Consider the following 22843-nt stretch of genomic DNA (forward strand, 5'->3'; position numbering starts at 1 on the left):
ACAGATCCAAAGAAAAAGATACAATAATAGCTAACTATTTAGCAAAATAGAATCCAACAAAGGGAGTATGTATTTCAGCTAGTAAATCTTTTAAAGTTCAAAAAACAGCAACTAAAAAAAAAGAAAAACTCTGATGAAAGAGTTTATGTCTGCATGAACAAAAAATACAGTAGAAATAGGACAGTAAATTAAATTTTGTAAATTTTAGGAAACACTGAGAAAAAAAGAGAATTGACCTCATAGGGGCTGTAGTCAAATGGATATATTCAGTATAAATGCTCACATCATTTAGTTCAATTTAACTTATTAATACAGAAAGATTAATATGGTTTCTCCAAATATTAACACATATTATTAAAATCTAAATTAATTTGAGTAGGTCTTCTAGAAAAGTTTTCTTTTTTGTGGTTTTAAAGTGAGTCAAAATGAACATATTTTAATTGTCAGTTTAAGGAAACTTTTTTCCACTATTTTGAATTCCTTATTCCTTTCTCAACTTTGTTAGCTCTTAACAAAAGCATTACTTTTAGAGAAAGGTTGACGTTTAAATTTCTGTAATTTAGCTAAGAAAAGCTTCTCCAAAAGTGATTAATTTACACTTGTCAAAAGAAAAGAGACTGAGGTAATATCAGAATCTATTAACCCTAAATGCCACCAGAGCAATATAAAAGGGAATAAAAATTCTCGGTTCAACTTATAATAAAACCTTTACTAACTGAGAAAGGAAGATAGAATATTCAAATTAGCTGTCTGTCAAGAGCATATTGAATTTGGGGATCATAACTGAATATAATAATGACAGTTTTGATATTACATATGTAGTAAATCTACTACATAGGTGTGTGATGCTAAAATAATGTGTTAGAAATGCTATTGAATAAACTTCAGGAATCATGATGCACATATTTATTGTCTGCAAACTGAAAAGTATTTAAATTTGTCTTCATTCTAGTGCTGGAAATTATCACACCTCTCAGTTTTAATACATTTACTGATAATAATCCTTATATACACAGATGGTACATTCGGAGCCACTCTCAGTAGAAACATACAATTTAACGGGTTGTACATAAAGCACTGGATTTGGGTTTGGGTTGATCCAGGCAAACTTTTTTTTGGGTGGGGAGGGGGTGGAAAAATAAGCAGAGGAGCTTATTTCTGTTTATGAATGGTGACATTCATTTCCTGATCAGTTACCTGGGGTTAACAGTGAAATTTATTGTATTGCTGTCAATCGCCCTTTTCAGATCTGTCAATATTTGTTTTATATTCTTAGGCGCTCTGATGTTGGGTGCATCTATATTTATAATTATTACATCTTCCTGTTGAATTGATCCTTTCATCAGTACGTAATGACATTCTTTGTCTCTAGAGACAAGATGCCAGGCACTGAGGTTACTAAGATAAATAAAAGGACTCAAAAGATAGTTCCTTGAGAACTAGAGGTCAAGATAACTCAGGAAATGCAAAATGGGTACTTGTGCCATAGGAAATTTAGTGCAAATGCCTTATGACTCATGGTTTAGTGGGCTAGAAAGAGTGATCTTGATTATCAGTACTTTGGCTTCCTGAGGAATTGTTATCCAGATCCTGTGGTGTAACTGCCATTGTGAAGTAAAGCAGGCAAAACAGGGATAGAATTGGCAAATGTTGAACCCAGGGGTTCTGCCAAAATTCCCAATTCAAACGATGAAAGGTAAAAGAGAACACCAAGAGAGACCTTCTAGTATGGTAATATTGGTGTAGTCTGGATGGCCCTCTTCTCTCTGAATTTATTTTTATCTTGAACAAGGACTAGTACAGTATTGAGTCCTGGTGAGAAGCTTCTCTTGGCTTCTTTTTTGTTTCCTCCCTCTGCAAACTTAACAACCACTTCCATTTGTCATGCATCAACCTATCATGTACAAGACTCTATTGGGTATAGCATAAATACTGTATTACATACAATGCCAGAATACATGATACATATGGGAAACCGAAGTTCGGAGAGGCTAAATGGCTTGCTCTAAAGTACCAAGGAACTAAGAGGTAAAAAAAGAGATTTGGAATCATATTTGCCCCATTCCAAAGCCCAAGCCCCCTCTACTTGGTCACAATGCTCCTGCTAAAGGTGAGGAAGCAGAGGCTGACTTAAGGAAAATGAATCAAGATTTTACCTTGTAAACTTAAAAAAAATCAATAGAATTTTTGAAATACTGGTATATTTTGGAAATTTGTATTCTATTTTAATAGAATATTTTTAATTTTGCTATTAAAGTGTTGAAACAGCTCATCTAATTCTGTTTTTCCCCCAAAACAATACTTATTTTTTATTATATAGTTTTCAAATAATAACTTCTTTCTGTGAGATTATAAAGATTTCTAGATTTCTAATGTATCAGGTCATCCCAAGGAAGTTGGTTTAAAAATAGTTTATGATGTAACCAAAAATTCATATTTCTGTTTCATCTTACTTTTTCAGTAATCCCAGAGTGAAAAACCAGTGTGCATTTCTGTTTGAAACTACATATGGAAAAACGTGACAGAAAACAATAAAAGAAATTTTAGGGAAGTGAGTTATCCTTATTTCAATTTCTAAACTTAAAAAGAGGGCACAGTTAAAACAGAACTTTGTATCATCTATTGAAAAGTTTACCAGTGAAATGTCTCCCAGGCTTTCCAAGGCAGTAAATTTTGCTCATGAACCAATATCTAATGTTAATTGTAATATTTTATTTAAGAACTACAAAATAACTATGTAAGTTACTAAATTACAACTGAAGCAAGAATTTCAGTTTTCTCATCATTACTATAAAAGGAAACAGCTATCCACTACCCTAAATCAACTGAGTTCATATTTCTCATCAACTTTCTCCCATAATTTGCTGAGTTTCAGTTCTACCTTCATCTTGGATTAGATTCTGTCAACATGTTTCTTCCTATAACAATCTGAAAATTTATTTCAAATGCAATTTTTTCTATCGGGAATTATCTAAAGCTATCTAAGAGGAAAAAATGAGGGTACTAATTTTTTACTGAGAACACAAGTAGAACAGAATTCCTTTAAAATGTGACTTATTTTACAATTTTACATATATCACAAATCAAATAATGGTTCTTTCAATATAACAGTGGAACATACTGTTTATCATTTGTTAGTGTTTTTATTCACAATATCAGCCTTATCAGGGGAATGCACAGTAGTTACATTTGGGCATCAGGGATGACAAAGATTTTGTAAACATTTTCAAGCACGGTGCATTTAGGAAACTATAGAAACTTTGGTAACAGATATCTACAGCAAATTATAATTACATTATGGACATTCTTATACAAGATGTTTCACATGGGTTGCTTCCCAGGCAACGTTTGGCAATTTAGAAAAGTCCATATTGCTTGCAATACACTGTAACTTCTTCGTCATTTCTTTCTTTAGAACACATTTTCATTTTACATAATGTTATGGAAATTCATTCCATCTAAAATGTACTATAATACATTTTCTCATAAGGAAACATCATCTAAGAATACATACAAAGTTGATATTTATTCTTTCAATTAAAATTGATAATATGTTCAATTAACTAATTTAAGAAAGCAAATTAAAATCCACATATAACTCAAGAGTGTTTGTTTAAACCATGTTATTACATTGCCAACATTTTTTAAAAAGAAAAGATAATTTAACACCTGTAGTGAACTCTCTCTAAGGCTAATGATGAATGGAATGGCTAAAAGTATGTAAATGAAATGAAAAGAAAGATAAACAATGAACATTATGTTTGAGTTATTAATTTGTCAATAATCAAATAATTTTTTAACATGCCAACTGTAATATGAGAAAATACCACAAAGTTTAATTTCCTATTCATTTCTGTTCCTTAAAATCAATCAAGTACTCACCAGGTGGCCATCAACTGCTTGGCATTATTCTAGACACTAAAGCACTTCCTTCCATACTAAACCGACTGCCTTCATTTAGCAGGTGTTCTTTGAGAACCTTCCTTATGCCCCAGATTGTTGCCAGATAAAGATGAATAAAGAAGACACAGTTCTTCCCTTTAAAAGTTTAGTCTTCTTGGGGATATACTCATAGAAAACAAATTCAACATGATGTGATAAATGCTCTCATAGAGAAATGTACAAAGGCAATGTAACAAAGAGAAAAGAATAATTGTGTGCCTAAAGTGTCAGGTGACACATTACAGAGAGAGTGGCATTTGGATTGCACTTTAAACACTTAAACTGTATCAAAAGGAGAGAAGGACAAATGAAATATTCCTTCCTGGCCCTTTCATATCCTCACTGTTGTCTATCTCCCATCTTGGATTTTGTAGTCCTAGGTCCTAGTCATTATCCCATAAACAGCCTAAGTTCCCTTGCTCCCTCCTCCATCTGGCTTTCCTGGCAAAATCCAGCTGGTTGGCTGTCTCCTTCTATGCCTGAAAAGTATCTTTCTAAAGACTGTTCAACTTTGCTGATTGGATTTCCTTCAAATGTACAACTTTAAATTTCAAATGTAAACTCACCACTTCCAGATGATTCTATGATACCATTCAAATACATTAACTTTCTCACTCTCTAAGAGGACTATTCTTTTGTACTTTCTCTTGTCTCCTTAAATCTCTAATATTTTCTACTCATACTCAGATGATGACTCTTATTCATGTTTATAGAGAAAATCAAAGAAATTAGTTGAGAACATTCTTATCTTCCCACCTTGTATCATCTATTCAAAACTTTACCAATGAAATGTCTGCCAGGCCTCCAATGTTTCCCAGTTTGATGGGTCCCTGCTTCTATGGCCACATCCTCTACTTGTGCTCTGCATCCCATTCCTTCGCCTCCTTGAGCATTTGTTCTGGTAATTATTTCCCTTCTCTCCTGCATCATCAATTCCTCTTTTTCTACTGGACAATTTCCATCCACTTGCAAGTAAGCTGCACTATAATCCATCTGTAAAAAGTCCTTTCCATGACACCATGCACCTGTCCAGTTACTGCTGCCCTTTTACTGCTCCATTTTGCAGCTAAACTTGAAGAAATTGTCTGTGCGTGTTGCCTCCTTTTACTAATCCCTATTCTCTCCTTACCCACTCTCCTTAACTGACACTGCACATAATGCACTACCGAAATAGTTCTAATCAAACTCCTATATCACTGACCTATCTCTTGGTAACTACAATGTTCAGTTTTCCTTTCTCATCTTACTTGACCTCTCAGCAATATCTGGTATAATTGTCTCCTCCCTCCTGCTTTTCTTGTAGGCTTCTGTGGCACTACCTGCACTTGGTTTTCTTCTTAACTCTATGGAGGTTCACTCTCAGTATCTTTTGTAGGCTCCTTTTCCATGCTCAAACTATAAATGTTAAAGTATCCTAAGCTCAATTCTGGGTTCCTGTCTCTATTTTATTTATAGTCACTCCTTTGATAAGTTCAATGGGTGTCATACTTTTCAATATCTTCTATGCACTGATGAATCTTAAATGTATATCTCTATCTCCCTGAAGAGATGATTTATGTTTCCAGCTGCCTACATTTGATTATCTAATAGACATCTCAAACTTTCCACTGCCAATATCAAATTTCTGATTCCCCTCATCTGCTCCTCTTCAAATTTTCTCTACATCAGGAAATTGTCCATTATCCATCCAATTAGTCAAACATAAACTTTGGAAATGTTCCTGGATTCCCATTTGTTCCTTTCACCATACATTCTGTCTGTCAGCAAGGCTCTACTTCCAAAATGGATCTCAAATCTTCCCACTCACCATCTTCGTCGCTACAACCCTACACGAAGCCACCATCATTTCTCATCTTCACTACTGTAATCATCTCCTAATTGGTGTCCTTCTTTCAATTTTCTGCACGTAAAACCCCTTCTCTGTGGAGCAGCCAGACTGATTGTTACAAAGCTTAGATCAAATCACAGTTCTCTAATTCTCAAAGGCTGAATGGCTTCCCATTACAATCAGAATATAATCCTAATTTCCAAGCATGGCTCACAAGGCTCTTCATAATTTTGCCCCACCAGCCTCACATACTCCTTCATCCTGCGCTTTCCATGTTCCAACTACTCTGGCCTGTTTGCTCCTGAGACATATCAAGCTCATTCCCATCACAAGTGTTGTACTTCTGCTGTTTGCTGTTTTTCTCCTCCTCCTTCTTTTTTTCTTTTTTCTTGGTTATTGTTTTTGTTCTTTCTCTTTCTCTATAACTTCATCATTCTCGTCAATCAAATCTAAATGCAAACCTCTTCAAAATGGTCTTCCTTGACCAGCCTAGTCAAAACAAAAAAATCATCCGATCTCCCCCCAAACCCTGTTTTCTTCATAGCAGTTACCAATCTTATTCACATATTTGTTTATGCTTTATTGTCTGTCTTGCTCCACCACACTTGAAAATCCTTGAAGAACAGAGAATCTGTCTCTATTGTTATATCATCTGGCACCTAGAATAGTGTCTGACACACATTAGGCACATGATTAATGAAGGTTATTTTTAACTGACTTGTTGATTATATGAACTGAGAACTTATCAGTAAGTGTACAGAGGTACAAAACCACAAATTGTATTTAGGAATTAAGTGGGAGTGGAGGAAGGGAAGAGGAGGGCCAAGACTGAAGAGAATTGAATCCCATGTCTAGGGGTTTATATGTTGTTAATGTATAAGCAATAGAAGTCAAATATTTGTTATTTTAAATTATCTCTTAAATAGAGCTTTTAGGTATTAGATCTTCATTTTATAAAACTAAAGTATATAAACATATTTAAAAATGTATATCCATTTAGATGGAAGTAATAATTTATGAGATGCCCTTTAAGATTATATTTAGCATAAGAAATGCTGTTCCTTCTTCTTTTGAAAATTATATAAAACAGTGGTGTTTGCCTTTAGAAATATGTTTAATTTAGAAATATTTCACTATAATCCAGAGTCCATAAATAGCTTTAATAACATTTTAATGTAATTGAAACACAAAAGAATTCCTTTATCCAAAGTGCCGCTGAACATTTCCTAAATAGAGAATGTTATTCTTATTTTTTAATCAATTCACGTAGCATAATATATTCTATCCCATCTTTCTTTTTATAATGAACATAAATCTAAACAGCTAATGCTTGATACCAGTCATAGATTTTTAATTTGATTAATTTTATTTATAATCTTGCTTATAAAATAAGTGCATTTATTTTATAATCAGAAAAGATTGCTATGATGTAGTAAATGTAAGCAAAAGTCCTATTAAAGTTATGAAAACAATTTAAATTTAAAGCAAAAGAAATAGAAATGTAATGTAATTAAGTACAGGTTTGGGGTCCTTTTGAGTATAAGCAATATAAAACTAAATATAATGGAATAAGTAGTTTGGCAAGGAAGAAACCAAAGCTTTTAAAATCCATGAAAGAACAAACAAAATCTCATTTTGCCAAAAGGAAATATAAAATGTGTATCCAAAGAAATTAATACCATGAAGTTAATATGTTATGTGGATTTTTATTTTTAATATTGCTCAGGCGCTGATCTTAAATGTCACAGAAACTGTGGCAAACTACAGCAATTTAGAAATATTCCCCTTGCATCTGTTCAACAGAAAAGCAAGCTTTTTAAAGATGTATTTTGCATACTGAAAGACCTGAAATAACCCTGGATATAAGTAAAGAGGAGAGCAAAGATATGAAGAAAGCAGAAAAATCCATGGAGAGTTAGATACATTTCAGCTGTTTTAGTGTGTTTTATTGAACCAACTATTAACAATAGGGTAATTGTTGTTTACTCATGAAGAGTCCTTTTTAAAAGTAAAAATCAAAGCATGGGTGGGAGAAAAATCTTTCAAAATGCTGGAATAAATCATATCTGCTGAAATTCAGGGTTTTTTTTTTCTGTATCTAATAAAATATCATAGAAGGGACCTGGAGAAAATTAATTCCCTAATACCTGTTGCATGTCGACTCTTGCTGAGAGTATATACCATTACAAAACCTGTGATCGGGAAGGGAAAGCACACTGCTCAGCAGTTGCTTACTTGACAGTTGAACTATGTAGGGAGTTTGAGCTTCAGATAATATATTCAAAATGAAAAAAAAAAAAAAGAAAATCTCTCATGAAATTAAGCTTATTAGATTTCTGGGTAAAACTATAATTAGATCCAAATTCCTGTGGAAAATTCGCCTTGAAAAAAACTTGAGTAGCATTTCTAAGCTACCACTCCGAAAGTTTAATTTATGGTTAATTTCATGGTGAAAATAATGGGGAAGTTAAAGGATGATTTGGAGTTTTTCAGGCAGAAAAAAAGAAGGTCCCAAGAAAAACGCTTAGAGACAGAAAGGTGCATTGTGTATTGAATGTAGCTGAGAGACCCTGTGGGATGGTGAAAGGGTCGGGTGGTAATGAAGGTAGAAATGTTGCCTCCAGATGATGAAAGGTATTGACATGTTTTTCTTTTGAAAGCTGTGAGAAGTCGTTGTGAGCTTTTCAATCGATATGGATCATAATATGTTTTAGTAAGAAAGCCCTGACAACAATGAGGATGGATTCCAGTGGTGGAGATGACAGGAAGGAGGCAAGTGTTATTAAGAAACTCGAGGAGGGTGATAACAGTGGGAAGGGATGAGTGTTTAAATATGATATATGTTGATGGCCAGTGATTTGGGGGTAGTAGGAGAGGAAAAGAAGATGAATATTTCTAATTTCTGTGAGCTTGGGATTTTTGTCTGGTTTGGTTTGATTTTGCTATGGGGTGGTATGTGGAGGAGAGAGATGAGGATGATTTCAGTTTTGATATATGGTAAATATTCCATTTGAGATCTGGCTATTGGAATATGGAATTGGAATTCAGGTAAAAAATTCAGGTTGGAAATAAATGTTGGCAACTCACCAGCACAGAGGTAATATCTGAGATGACAGGAATAGATCTGTTAACTAGGTTCTTGTATATTTTTCTAGCCCAAGACACTGAGACCAAAGTCAATATTAATATGATGTTTCAGGACATGCCTTTAGTAAAGATACTACATTTACATAGAGGCTATAAAGGGGAGAACAATTATCCACATGAAACTGTTTGAATGTGCAAATCTACAGGGAATGTATTCATAAAAATATGTGAAGACACAAATAATGGATGTGTGCCTTTCCTAATGTGTGTTGAGTGTTTTGTTGATTTTATCTTGTATTTTAGTTTCTAAGTTTAATATTTATGTCAAGAAACTATCAATTTTAAAAATAAAAACAGACTTTAAGAATTAACTAGATAATTAAACATTTTGTATACTGTATTGAGGATGAGAGACAATTATCTGCATAACAGTTTTTATTACAGTGCTGCTAGAAAAATAAGAAAAGTATATTAGCATTATATAATATTTTTAAGACTTTACTATAAAGAAAAAACTAAAAATAATACTATTCCCTTTTCAATAAAGAGATTTTTATGAGATAAAATGAAAAATGATATAATGCATATCAATCGTTTCTCATACATATCCAAATTTTCTAAGTACCAGTGTATACTAAATTTGCTTAAAAATTTTCCTGGCTTTAAATGATAACAAGCCTTATTTCATCAACTATTACCCAAAATATATTTTCCATCTTAAAAGAGGTAATGACACTCAGCACTCTTTACAAAGAAGGACATCGAGATTCAGAGAAGGTAAATAACTTATGAACAAGCAACAGGGTGTGAATACAAATCTGGATTTGTTTGACAGCAAAGCATATACCCACTCAAGTACATTGTGGCTCTTCTCAGGTGAAACAGAGGTAAGGGTGCAGGCTAACTGTTCTGTGAGAGACTAAGCCTTGAGATCTTATGAAACTGAAGCCCCAGTGCTTTCAACCTCAGTTATAACAGGCAGTTTTCATCTTTTGGTAAATTGATCATCAGGGATCAGAGTAGCTATTGAGCGAAGTACTCTGAAAAGAGCAATTTGAAATACCATGATGTTACTTGACCTTGGTGACCTCTGCCAAGCTCCTCACTGGATTTGACACAATCTTAGCTAACCATAATATTCTCAGTTTTAATTTTATGTTGAGAGTATAAGGTTAAAAAGAAATACAATTACTTCACAAAACAGAACTCACAGGCTTTCCTTTTGCAAATCTATGAAAGCATATATTTGATAGTTGAGAATGGACTCGAATAATTACATTGTTATGCTGCATTATAACTTACAGAATGCTTTTAAATGTAGACTGTAATAATTATCACTTATTTCATTTGAACTGAAACTATAGCACCAAATGAGAAAAAGTAAATACCTGGTTCCAATTACAATTCTCTAAAACCAGAGGGCACTAATACTGTTACCCTTGGTAGCTAGCTTGTCATACTGTCAATTTTGATAAGGATGACCCAGAAGGGGATGGTACCATGGGTTCAGCAAAAATACTGTGCTTTGTAAATGGATACAAATTGGTTAAAGCATAAGGTAATATAATTATAAAAACACATGGTATCCAATTATGTATTACAGTTACAAAACAGAATTACAAAAACAGAGTTAATAAAAACATCAAAAAGCCATTCTGTAAGCTGTGCCTGACAATGGAATTTTTGTTACAAGAGCACTAAGGAATCTATTGATGTATTTCATTGAAATAACAAGTAGAGTACCACAATGCCAAATGAGATAAGTTCATTAATAGGACACTGAAATGAGAACAGAAAATGACTTAGTCAGACCTGTCCAGTTCAGAATACATATTAATTTATGAACTTTTCTTCATTATATTGATAATGAAAACTGGTAGGAAAATAGATAACAAGGAAGGGAGAATTTTTTAAAAAATCATGACAAATTCACCATATTTTAGATAAACCTGCCTATGAGGTAATCTTATCAAAAGAGAATAAACAAACTTATACAAAAAAATAAAAACATTATTTGGAAATGAATATTTAAGAAATTTGAGTGATAATTACGAATATAAAGTATTTATTGCCATTCAAGTTAGGAAAAAAATAAATATACAATACATATATTATTCACATATGTAGAACTTTTATTACTGAAATGTTGATTTTTATAAATATTTAAGCATTTTAGTATATAAATGCAAATTATTCTCTTGCCCTATATAAGTATCTCTAAAATAAAGCTAATAATTTTATCTAAGTTGATAGCACTTTTTAATCTTGATTTTTAAAGAATTCATCTTTGAAAGTACCTTTTTAAAATAAATGTTTATATTCTCTCTGGTATATTGGAAAATGGTACAGATGCTATGGAAAACAGTATGATAAACTATAGTGAACAATTTCCTCAAAAAATTAAAAATAGGACTACCATATGATCCAGCAATCCCACTTCTGAGTATATATCCAAAAGAATTGAAATCAGACACATAAAGAGATATCTGTACTCCCATGTTCACTGATTCATTATTCACAATAGCCAAGATATGGAAGCAACCTAAATTTCCAACAATGGATGAATGGATAAAAAAATATGGTATGTACATACAATGGAATAGTATTCAGCCTTAAAAAAGAAGAAAATCCTGCCATCTTGACAACATGGATGAACCTGCTAAGTAACATCAGCCAGTCACCAAAGGACAAATACTGCATTATTCCACTTACAGGAAGTATACGAAATGGTCAGACTCATAGAAAGAGAGTAGAATGATGGTTACCAGGGGCTGGGGGAAGGAGGAAAGGGGAAGTTGTTGTTCAACTGGTACAAAGTTTCAGTTACGCAAAATAAATAAGTTCTAGAGATCTGCAGTACAACATTGTGCCTACAGTCAATAATACTGTATTGTGCACTTAAAAACATGTTGAGGGTAGATCTCATGTTACATGTTCTTCCCATAATAAAAACGAACTAAAAATAAAATCAAAAGACAACAATACAAAACAAAATGAGTTTTTTATGTTGAAACAGTCATGAAATTACAGAAAATTCAAAAACTGGAAAAATCACTTTTTTTCTGAACTATTTGAGAGTGAACTGCCAATCTGGTGCACCATCATTCCCTAAAAACTTTAGTATGTATTTCCTACACACAAACACATTCTCCTACATAACCCACAGGCAAACATACAAACCAGGAAATTAACAGTGATACATTGCTGCCATTTCAGAACCCACTGAAGTTTTATTAGTTGTTCCAATAACGTCCTTTATAACAAAAGAACCAGTTCTGAATCACATTGCTTTTAGTTATAATATTTATTTAGTCTTCTTCAATCTGGAATAGCCCCTTAGTTTTTTCTTGACTTTCATGATCTAATGTCTCTCATTAACAGTGCTTCAATGTAGCTCTGGTTTTAATGTATATATCCAATTCAAAGTGAGTCTTTTTTTCTTCAAGTATGTTTACTTAAGATATAATGTATAGGTGTCTTCTGTGAGTATATGTGTGTTGCTTACAGGTCCTTAGGTTTTCACAGGGACAGGACACTGTAGAGTTTCAGAACCCTTTGTTTTCAGGGGAAAAAAAATCACTTAATAAAAGTAATGATGCCTAAGGAATAAAATTATATAAATAATAGATACATCATTTACTAGTTATCTAGCATACATAGTTTATTAGTTTCAAAGTATCATTCATACTTGTACTTGGGAAAACTTTCCTTTAAATTATTCCTTAATAATATTTCCTAAGGGAAATTAAAAAAACTTCATAGATGGTAATGAAATATAATCCTATTAACAGCCCAAAAGAAAATTTGCTCAATAAAATTTCAAATTCAAATATTCAAATTTCAAATCTAGTATATTTATTCTTCTTGAGTGAATATACTAGAAACAGTTATATGATTTAAATTACCAATTTTACACATTTTGTCTCCTAAAATTGGTAGGGCTCCCTGTTTTCATGCTTTTTCATAGTATAGTAAGTATTTTGATGTGGCTTATTTTACATAAAAAGCCAAATATTCTACATCTAGGTGAAAATAAAACGTGAAAACTCATGACGGGGCATGAACATATTGAAAATAGATACAATCTAAATTTTAAATTAATACTTTTCTAGATTCCATAGCTTCTTTAAGATTCTCAGAAGGGTCCATGATTCAACAGATGTTGTCATTACTTTGGACTTATCATTTCTCCACTTTTAACCCTTTCTTCCAACAGTCCTTAGCATCCCTTACCCTCCAAATTAATCCTTTTTTTCATTTTGAATATATTCATCAGGCTTTACTTTATTTACTGATACTGCCCCAGAAATCCTGCTAGAAAGTATTTGAAATATTCTTTTCTTAGTCAGTGTTTTGTGATAGCACACTGAGGTATCACACATTATACCTTTTGTATAAGGAGGCAGGGAAGACATGAACATTAATGTGAGCTTAATCTATGTTTCCTTTTCCTCATATTACTTCATACTTTCATAATATCACATATGTATTAATATATTTTATCTCTAGTTGAAACAAAATTAGTTACAGCATTAATAAAGTATTATTGGATAAGTCTTTATTTTAACTTTAAGTATCAGAAAAATTCTTCTTACATTCAACATAGTACTGAAAGTCCTTGCCAGAATAATCAGGCAAGAGAATGAAATAAAGGGTATCCAAATTGCAAAAGAGAAGGTCAAACTATCCCTGTTTGTTGATGATATGATCTTCTATCTAGAAAGTCCTAAAGACTCCTCCAAAAGACTTCTAGAATTGTTGAAAGAACTCAGTAAAGTCTCAGGTTACAAAACTAATGTACACAAATCAGTAGCATTTCTATACATTAATAACCATCAAGCTGAATTTCAAATCAAGAGCTCAATACCACTTACAATAGCTGCAAAGAAAATAAAATATCTGAGAATGTACTTAACCTAGGAGGTGAAAGATCTCTACAGGGAGAACTACAAATCACTGATGAAAGAAATCACAAATGATACAAACAAATGGAAAAACATCACATGCTCATGCACTGGGTGAATTAATAATGTTATAATATCCATACTGCCCAAAGTGATCTACAGATTCAATGCAATTCCCATCAAAATATCAATGTCATTTTTCAAAAAATTAGAAAAAAAAAACCCAAAATTTCATATGGAATCAAAGAGCTCAAATAGCCAAAACAATCCTAAATAAAAGGAATAAATCTGGAAGCATCACATTACTTAACTTCAAATTATACTTCAAGGCCATAGAAACCAAAGCAGCATGGTACTGGTATAAAAGCAGACACACAGATCAAAGGCACAGAATATAGAATACAGAAATAAAAGTGTATATCTACAACCAATTGATTTTTAACAAAGCAGATAAGAACATACATTGGGGAAAGTATGCCCTATTCAATAAATGTTGCTGGGAAAATTGGATAGCCACATGCAGAAGAATGAAACTGGATACCCATCTCTCATTACATACAAAAATTTACCCAACATGCATTACAGACTTAAATATAAGATCTGAAACTACAACAATTCTGGAAGAACATGTTGGACAAAATCTTCTGTACATTGGGCTAAGAATTTATGACTAAGACCCCAAAAGAAAATACAGCAACAATAGAAGTAAATAAATGAGACTTAATTGAACTAAAATGTTTCTGCACAGTAAAGGAAATAATCAACAGAGTGAATAGACAACCTACAGGATGGGAGAAAATATTCACAAACTACACGTCTGACAAAAGACTAGTATCTAAAATCTACAAAGAACACAAACAAATCAGCAAGAAAAAACCAAATTACCCCATTGGAAAGTAGGCAAAATACATGAACAGATTTGTCTCAAAAGAAGACAGACAAATGACCAACAAACATATGAAAAAATGCTCAACATTACTAATCATCTAGGAAATGCAAATTAAAACCACAATGAGATACCACCTAACCCCTATCACAATGGCTATTAACAAAAATCAACAGATGCCGGCATGGATGCAGAGAGAAAGAAATGCTTACACACTTTTGGTAGGACTGCAAATTAGTACAACCTTTATGGAAAACAGTATGGAGATTCCTTGAAGAACTAAAAGTAGACCTACCATTTGATGCAGCAATCCTACTACTGGTTATATACCCAAAGGAAAAGAAGTCATTTTATCACAAAGACACTTGCACTCAAATGTTTATTGCAGCACAATTTACAATTGCAAAGATGTGGAATCAACGTACGTGCCCATCAACTCAGGAGCAGATACAGAAAATGTGGTATATACATACCACAGAATACTACTCAGCCATCAAAATGAATGAATACTGTCTTTTGCAGCAACTTATTCTAAGTAAAATATCTCGGAAATGGAAAAAAAATATTACATGTTCTCACTTATAAGTGAGAGCTAAACGATGGGTATATATGGCCATAAAGAGGTATTGGATATTGGAAACTAAGAAAAGGGGAAGGTGGGAAGTAAAAGAGGAATCAGAAATTACTTATCAGGAGCAAGGTACACAATTCTGGTGATGGGTACACTAAAGCCCCCACTTCACCATTACACAATTGATCCCTGTAACAAAAACAATTGTATCCCCTAAATCTGTTGAAATGAAAAATATAATAAAAAATTCTTCTCACAAATATGGAATAGTTTCTTAAAATATAAAACCCACTACTATTACTAACCATTAATATGCTATTATATTACTTCTGTGGAAATGGTTTCTAAATCATTTTTAAAAAATTGTTCTTATCCCTTCATTTTTATCTTCACATATTTTCTTTCTTGACTAAATGTCACATTTTAATAAAAAAGAAAATAAGTGTCATACTACTTTTGGATTTTATTTATCTGTTATACATATTAATTTCCTTAATTTGAAGTTGTTTTCCTCCCTTGTCATGTCTTAATTATTATGTCTACTTTGAAACTATTTGGGGGGGTGGAGAGAGAGAGAAAAAGAGAGAGAGGGAGGGAGAGAGATAGGAGAGAATATCTGTAGGTTTAAACTTCAAAATTCAAGAATTCAAGGCTGGGCTATTAGCCATTGAGAACCCCCAATAATTTTACCTTGTTTTACTTAAGAATATTCACCAAAGACTCATCTGATTATAATATTTGATTTCCCATATAACTTTCTATGGGGAAAAATAATCAAATGACACAAAATGTCCAGGTCACATGACAGACATTTCTCATCATGAATCATTAAATCAACACTCTTGTTTGTTTATTGAATGTCTACCATGTTCCAGGTACTGGTTTAGGCACCAGAGTCAGCAGTGACAAAACAGAAAAAAAAAAATCTCTCCTTAATGGAGTTTACACTCTCTTGAGGAGGTAATCTCCAAGTAAACAAGAAGTCAAAATAATTCAGAGAGCCGTAAGTGCTATGAAGAAAATCAAACAGAAGAACAAAACAGTATAAAGACAAAAAGACGACAATTTTACATGATGTGATTGGAGAAGGCTTCATGAGGAAGCAACATCTGAAGAAACACATGAATCATAAGGAAGACTGAACCACGCAAAGATTTGTGGTAAGAGAATTCCAGGCAGAAAATTCTAAACAATGTAAATACTCCAAAATGGTGGAAAAAAAACTTGTTTTGTTCAAGAGGAACACTGGTATAGCTGAAGAGTTCTGGAAAAGAGAGTGTAGTATGTGCAGATAAAAATCTCCTGTGAATTTGATCTGTGTGAGTCAGCTCCCACATCTGATACATCTGGTACACTGTCAACATTGAGTTTTTACACCTAGTGAGAATGAGACCTGGAATGGTAGGAACCTCTAAAATGGCCCCCAATAATTTGTATATCCTGGTATCTAAGCTCTTATGTTGTTATCCTTTACCAGATTTGGGCTCTGTAGCCAATAACATATGGTAGAAGTCATGGTAAGTCACTTTTGAGATTAGATTATGAAAAGTCCAAGGCTTCTATCTTGGACTGCCCCCTGCCCCTGCCTCTCTCTCTCAAATCACTTTCTCTGGGGGATGCAAGCTGTCAAATTGAGAATACCCCTAAAGAGAAGCCCATGTGGCAAAGAACAGAATTGAAGCCTCTAGCTTCTAGCCAGTGAGAAACACAATTGCCAACCACCACTTGAGTGAGATTATAGGCAAATTTCCTAGCCAGGTCAAGCTCTTCTACAACTGGAACCTAGTCCACTGCTTGACTATAACCTTGTGAGACAACCTGAGACAGAACCACTGAAAATTCAGCCTCTCATGGATTCCTGATCTTGAGGTATTCTTACACAATAAAAAGGTGAAAGAAGAAATGAATAAGCAGCAATTGAATGAGGAAAACAAACAACCAAGTAAACAAACAAAAATTTGGTTTTACTTTGACATCTAACATTCATTTGAACTCTCTACCATCCTCACTTTAATGACTATTCCTCAAAAAACATAACTAAGAGGATAATTCTGCTATGAGGAAAAATTGTAACATAGGATCTAAAGGTTTTTCTTTTGGGCAATCTAGTTTTTTTCAGATGTTCATGTGTTCAATTATTACACATAACCAAGACTCAATTGTCTCAATAATTTTTAAGCAAATGCATACACAAGGAATTTAATTTTATCACCCCTTGATGTATCTAGAGAAATGATCATAAAGGAACATTGTAAAAAACTCATAATACTAACTTCTATTTGTAACCGAAAAAATTGATCCTAGAATTTGCACACATCAAAATGTCTCTATCAGTTTGCTTAAAGGATATACATTTTAATGTATGCTATATTGTAATTCTTACACACTTTTACATTTTTCACAGATTGCCAGGCATATACACTTAAGGCAAAAGATGAGAAGAAGAAAAAAATCACTGAAGATCCATTAAAGATCCAGCATCTTATTTATATCCCTGAGGAAATAATAAGTCATCTCTTCTTGAAGTAGTTATAAAAGTAAAGTTGTTTTTCCTTTACCTTTATATTCACTGAAAGTGCAAAATAAAGGTAGTAGAAATCTCTCACATAACTCTAAGTTACAGCTATAGAGTGGTGATCAAAAGGTATAATACAGAGTGAAAACAGTTTATTTTTATTTGAGGCAGAACATCTTTTTGCAATTCTCATTCTATCTACACTGAAACTAAAATAAAGTTCTCCATATTTTATGCCTGTATATAGTTCTTTAGATTTTTGTCAATAAGTTATAAAATGAACACACTAGATTACAAATAAGTTTGAATATGTTTCTTAAAATGTAAAAGCTATAACAGGTATAAAAGTATACATATATGTGTGTGTGTGTGTGTGTGTGTGTGTGTGTGTGTGTGTGTGTGTGTGTGTGTGTACCAAAGAGACCCAGTGTCATTTCTAATAGATCTTCACAATGTTTTTCTATGCCAAAAATGATTTATGTATATTATTCTACTTATTTTACTTCTGTTTAATACTGGGCCATGATCTCAGCCTACAGAATACCCATGCACCAATTATGAATATTGTTCCTCATTATTTTGAATTGTTCACACAGCTATTTCATGTAAAGTTCATATTATTAATCTATATCAAGTTTAGATTTATATTTAGAATTTATGTTTAAAAATATATATATAAAAACCTGAGAACCTAAGTCAAGTTAATTTTATATTTCAAATCAAAGCCACTATTTGAGAGCAAAGGGAAAATTACTCTCTTCAGCATACTCAATATTTTCTCCTTGACCTAAATGTATATATTTAGATGAAGGGAACAACTGTCCTTTTATCTTGGTTTAGCTTTCAGTTGGCCCCATTTCCACTTACTTTAAGTGTGGCAAACAAAAGCATTAGGGATGGAAACAGTGGCACTACTGGCATTTGCAGGAGATTAATTCTTGAACAATTAATGCTCTCAACCATGTTTCCATCTCTGTTTATGTCCCCAGCATGGGATAGGTACCTTGGATTAGGCTGATGTATAATGCTTTAGCTTAGAGAAAGGAGTTACTCAAAAGTGCAAGGTGTTGAAATAGGGAGACATTTCCTCTTTTTCATGCTTTCTCCTTTATCTTCCACTTATAAAGAAATAGATAGCTGTTTTATCTTTATTTATATATCTGAATTTAACCTATATTATTATTGAAAGTTATTTTTATCATTATGTCATTATATTTCAATGACAAAATTTTCATATATAATCATACATAAAATGGACTTGAAGGTATTTTGTTGATATATTGGTTAAAAAACACTAAAATTCAGTCTATTTTGCTAAGGAAAAGGATTCCAAAAGTAAAAAATAAGATCAAGTTTTGGTTCAACAGAGGAATGTCTCTAAGTCTCTTAGAAATGTTTGAAAAATTAATCACTATACTCAATATTTTTCTGTACTGTGCAGGAGGGTAATAATGGCAACATAGTGCTCTCAATATTTTAATCATGACATATACAAGTCATATTTATCTGAGTAGAAAAGTCCATTTTAAATAATTTTTGACTTTCAAAAATAATTATTTCTGTACAATAAAAAATTCTGTTGTTACATGTGAATAGAGCAAAGCAGGGTGAAACAAAGCATTTTATTAAATTAAACATTGCATAAAATTTTAGGGATTAGTTTTTACTTTAAAATATCCTCTACTTTTATATAAGCCAAATTTTAAATAGAGTAGTAAAAAGGAACAATTTGTAAGAATATATAAGTTTTTTGCCAAACCATGTTAGGATCTCTTAAAAAATTTTAATCTTTTTTTCTGAAAAATTCTGGCATATCATTGATTTAAAAACTGAAAAATATCACAAGCCACAAATTAACTTGAAGAACTAAGCATCCTATTAGGTTGAACCTTGTGAAATTGTTTTTTAGCTATAAAGTAACAATTTCATATGTTTTAATGCAATAATTTCCTAGTTTGTATCTTCAGCCATGAGAAGAACCTTAAAAGGACACTTTTCACTTTTACTTGTAATTATAGTTTTACAAGGCAAGATACATTCTTATTTAATACAAATCTCTTATGGGATACCATACTTTTTGGCTTTTAAGACAAATTTGCAAAATAATTAACTCAATCAAAATGGCAAAACATATCCAAAATGAAAATAAGTAGTTATTTTTCCTACTAGTGAAAAATCACAATTCAAAATCCAGAAAATACACAGTCACTTACTTTGGTAGAGTTTTCAAGTGATTTTCTCTTAACTCCAAGATTCGCAATTTGACAAGTCTATAGAAATGAATTTTTAAAATTACTTCTCAGTATCTCTATACAAAAAAGGTATTCCTATGGTAAACTATTATTATAACTATCCAAACAACTATGCCCAAACATTTTTTACTATGGTTAGAGATTTGAAAGAAATATATGAATTGATTTTGAGTAGAGTTGCATCAACATTGGGCAATGACAAATATCACTTTCCTAAAAATAAATGAGATATTTCAAAGATATTGTTGAATCTCAGTCTTCTAAATTTCATGTTTTATAAAACTAGATTCACTGTTGTTTAATTTCATGCATTTAACAGATTATTGAATATATGCTAAATACCAGGTCCTGCATTTGCCAGAATATGGCAATACTTTCCTTCAACAGCCTATAAATAAACTTGCAAAGCAAATAGTACAGCATAGAGTTAAAAAATCTGGGCTTTGTGGTAAGACAGATCTAGGTGAAATTCAAACTCATATTCTTTCTCTGTGACACTGCACAAATTAATTAACCCCTCCTAATTTCGTTTTCTTTGTCTATAAGTATGTGATAGTACCCTATTTACAGGACTTTGAATATTAAATGATGTAATAATGTAAAGCATAATCCCTGGTACATTATAAGTTTTAATAAGTGTTAGCTATTATTATTTTCATTAACTACATAATTGAAAAAATGGTATAATATACCATATTTCATTGACTCTAAGGTACACATTTTAACATTTATGAAAAGGATATGCATTTAAAAATCTGTGGCATCACCCACCCTGTGCCAGTGCTAGGGTTGAGGAAATCACAGGAAAAGGATAAGAGGTGTTCATAGTTTCTGCTGTTTGAGTAACATTTGTGATTAAGAATGCACATTTCACATTTAGGACATTTTTCTTTGTTTCTATGCCTATAAAGGTATTTCCCAACCTAAGAGCCATAAATATTCACGTGCATTTTTTTCCAGATTATTTCTGGCTCTAGTTTTTATATTTAGCTCATTAATTCATCTAGAATTTATTTGATTATTAATGTCATGTAAAGGGCTAATTTTACTTTAGTTTTTGCCAAAAGTTTTACTAATTAACAGAATCTCATTTATTGAATAATAATGAGGCCTATCTTTAATCACAGCTGCCACTTTTGAAGCCTCATCACATGGCACTAGCAAAGCACTTACCTAAGGTAAAATAAAATTGCATAATTTAAATTTCTTATTCTTACCTTCCAAAATTGGCTGGAAGAAATTCAAGAAAGGCGTCATTCAGATACAGCTGGGTCAAGTTTAGAAGCTGCGTGAAGCCATCAGGGAGTCTAAAAAGGAGTTAAAGTTTTAGTCACTGCATCAATGTTGCCATAGAAACAGAACAAAAATATACATATCACCGAGGAGAAAAAAATAGAAATGTAATGCATTTTTCAACTCTCTTTTGGTATTAAAATATTGAAAGAATTTATTGAGCATATTGTTATAGCTTGAAAAATTTGCCTGTTATTAAAATAAATGGCATTTATCCACCTCCACGCTGTTTTCCTATACTGAGACTTATGTCACTGCTAAAGTCAGCGACATCATATATTACTGCTGTCCTAACCTTATGCACATGGGCCAAAACATTTTTTTATAGAAATTTTAAATTGTATGGCATGTTTGTAATTTTAAAATTAATGTTTCTTTTTTAATAGAATATTCATATATATGTCAGGCAAGAATATCTACTTACTATTTTACTTAATCATCAAAATTTGTCTACAGTTTGTTATGGTGATGATTAAAGCTGCCCAATATGAAAAGAGAAGGAGTATGTTGTCACCTTAATTGATAATTTCTTAAATGCAAGCTCAACGTGTATGTACATTATGATTCAAATTGGTCTAACTCATATTTATTAAAAATGAGCAAGAACATAGAAAAATAATTAAACAGAATCATAAATGATATAAGAGGCATTTAAAAAAGAGAAAACATCCTTTGGGGGAATTTTAGAAATTAGATGAAATAATTATTTGAAATATTGAAGAATCTTTTTCACTAAAAAAGATTTAATTCAAGGATTTTCTGGGAAATTTTTTCTTGGAAGGGTACTTAATTTTTTTCCTATTAGCAAATTCCTATTTAAACATTTTGAATGCCTTTATCTATAGTCTAGTCCAAATTATGTTCTTTTGTAAAATACCTTTAAATCGCCTTCAAATTTGTGTTCTCCTCAAGTCACAACCTACCTTTCTCCTTGCATTTACTGCCAAAATTATTTAAAGAGCTCATTGTTTTTTATTACTACTCAAACTATAGTTTTCTGGCATCTACACCAACTCTATTACTGAAAATGCACTCACCAAGGCCTCCAATGACCTCTTAAATCCCAGTCCCATTAGCTTCATTTCATTTTGTACCTCACACTGCCTAGCAACAGTTGCCATCATTGACTGTTCTCTCCTTTGCCTCTACTAAAACAGTTTTCCTGCTTCTCCCCAACCTGGGATATTGGATCTGAGTTTCATTGCATGATTTGTCTTCCTCTGACCAACCTTTTGTTATAAAATATATTGTATACATAAAAGAATGTATTTGTACACACAATAGAAAGAAGAAATAGAACCAGTGCCTTTGAAACTCTCTGGGTGACCCCCCTGACTACATCTTCCTATTTACCCCACAAATCCCTGAATGAAGTTTACTATTCTGCTTTCTAAATAGCTTTACTATAACTATTTAATCCCCTAAAACATGTATGGTTTTGCATGGTTTTGAACACTGTATAAATCAGATCATCCTGTGTACATTTTCCTAAGGCTTTTAAAAATTAGCATTAGAACTGAATGGGGAAAAGTTGAAAGCATTCCCCCTAGAACTGGAATAAGACA

General features: G+C 32.3%; 1 protein-coding gene across 3 annotated transcripts in view; it reads right to left on the reverse strand.

Annotated features, from left to right (window-relative positions):
* LRRC7 (leucine rich repeat containing 7) overlaps window positions 1-22843 on the reverse strand; it is a 496095-nt gene that overhangs the window by 221721 nt on the left and 251531 nt on the right. For all 3 annotated transcript variants that reach the window (XM_045547767.1, XM_045547769.1, XM_045547768.1), the window contains exons 6-7: window positions 21203-21292; window positions 19947-20003 (exon numbers count right to left, since the gene is read on the reverse strand). In XM_045547767.1, coding sequence (XP_045403723.1) covers window positions 19947-20003; window positions 21203-21292 — 147 coding nt within the window. The remainder of the gene's footprint in view (window positions 1-19946; window positions 20004-21202; window positions 21293-22843) is intronic.

This window comes from Lemur catta, chromosome 3 (genome assembly GCF_020740605.2).
Source record: "Lemur catta isolate mLemCat1 chromosome 3, mLemCat1.pri, whole genome shotgun sequence".
Classification (NCBI taxonomy): Eukaryota; Metazoa; Chordata; class Mammalia; order Primates; family Lemuridae; genus Lemur; species Lemur catta.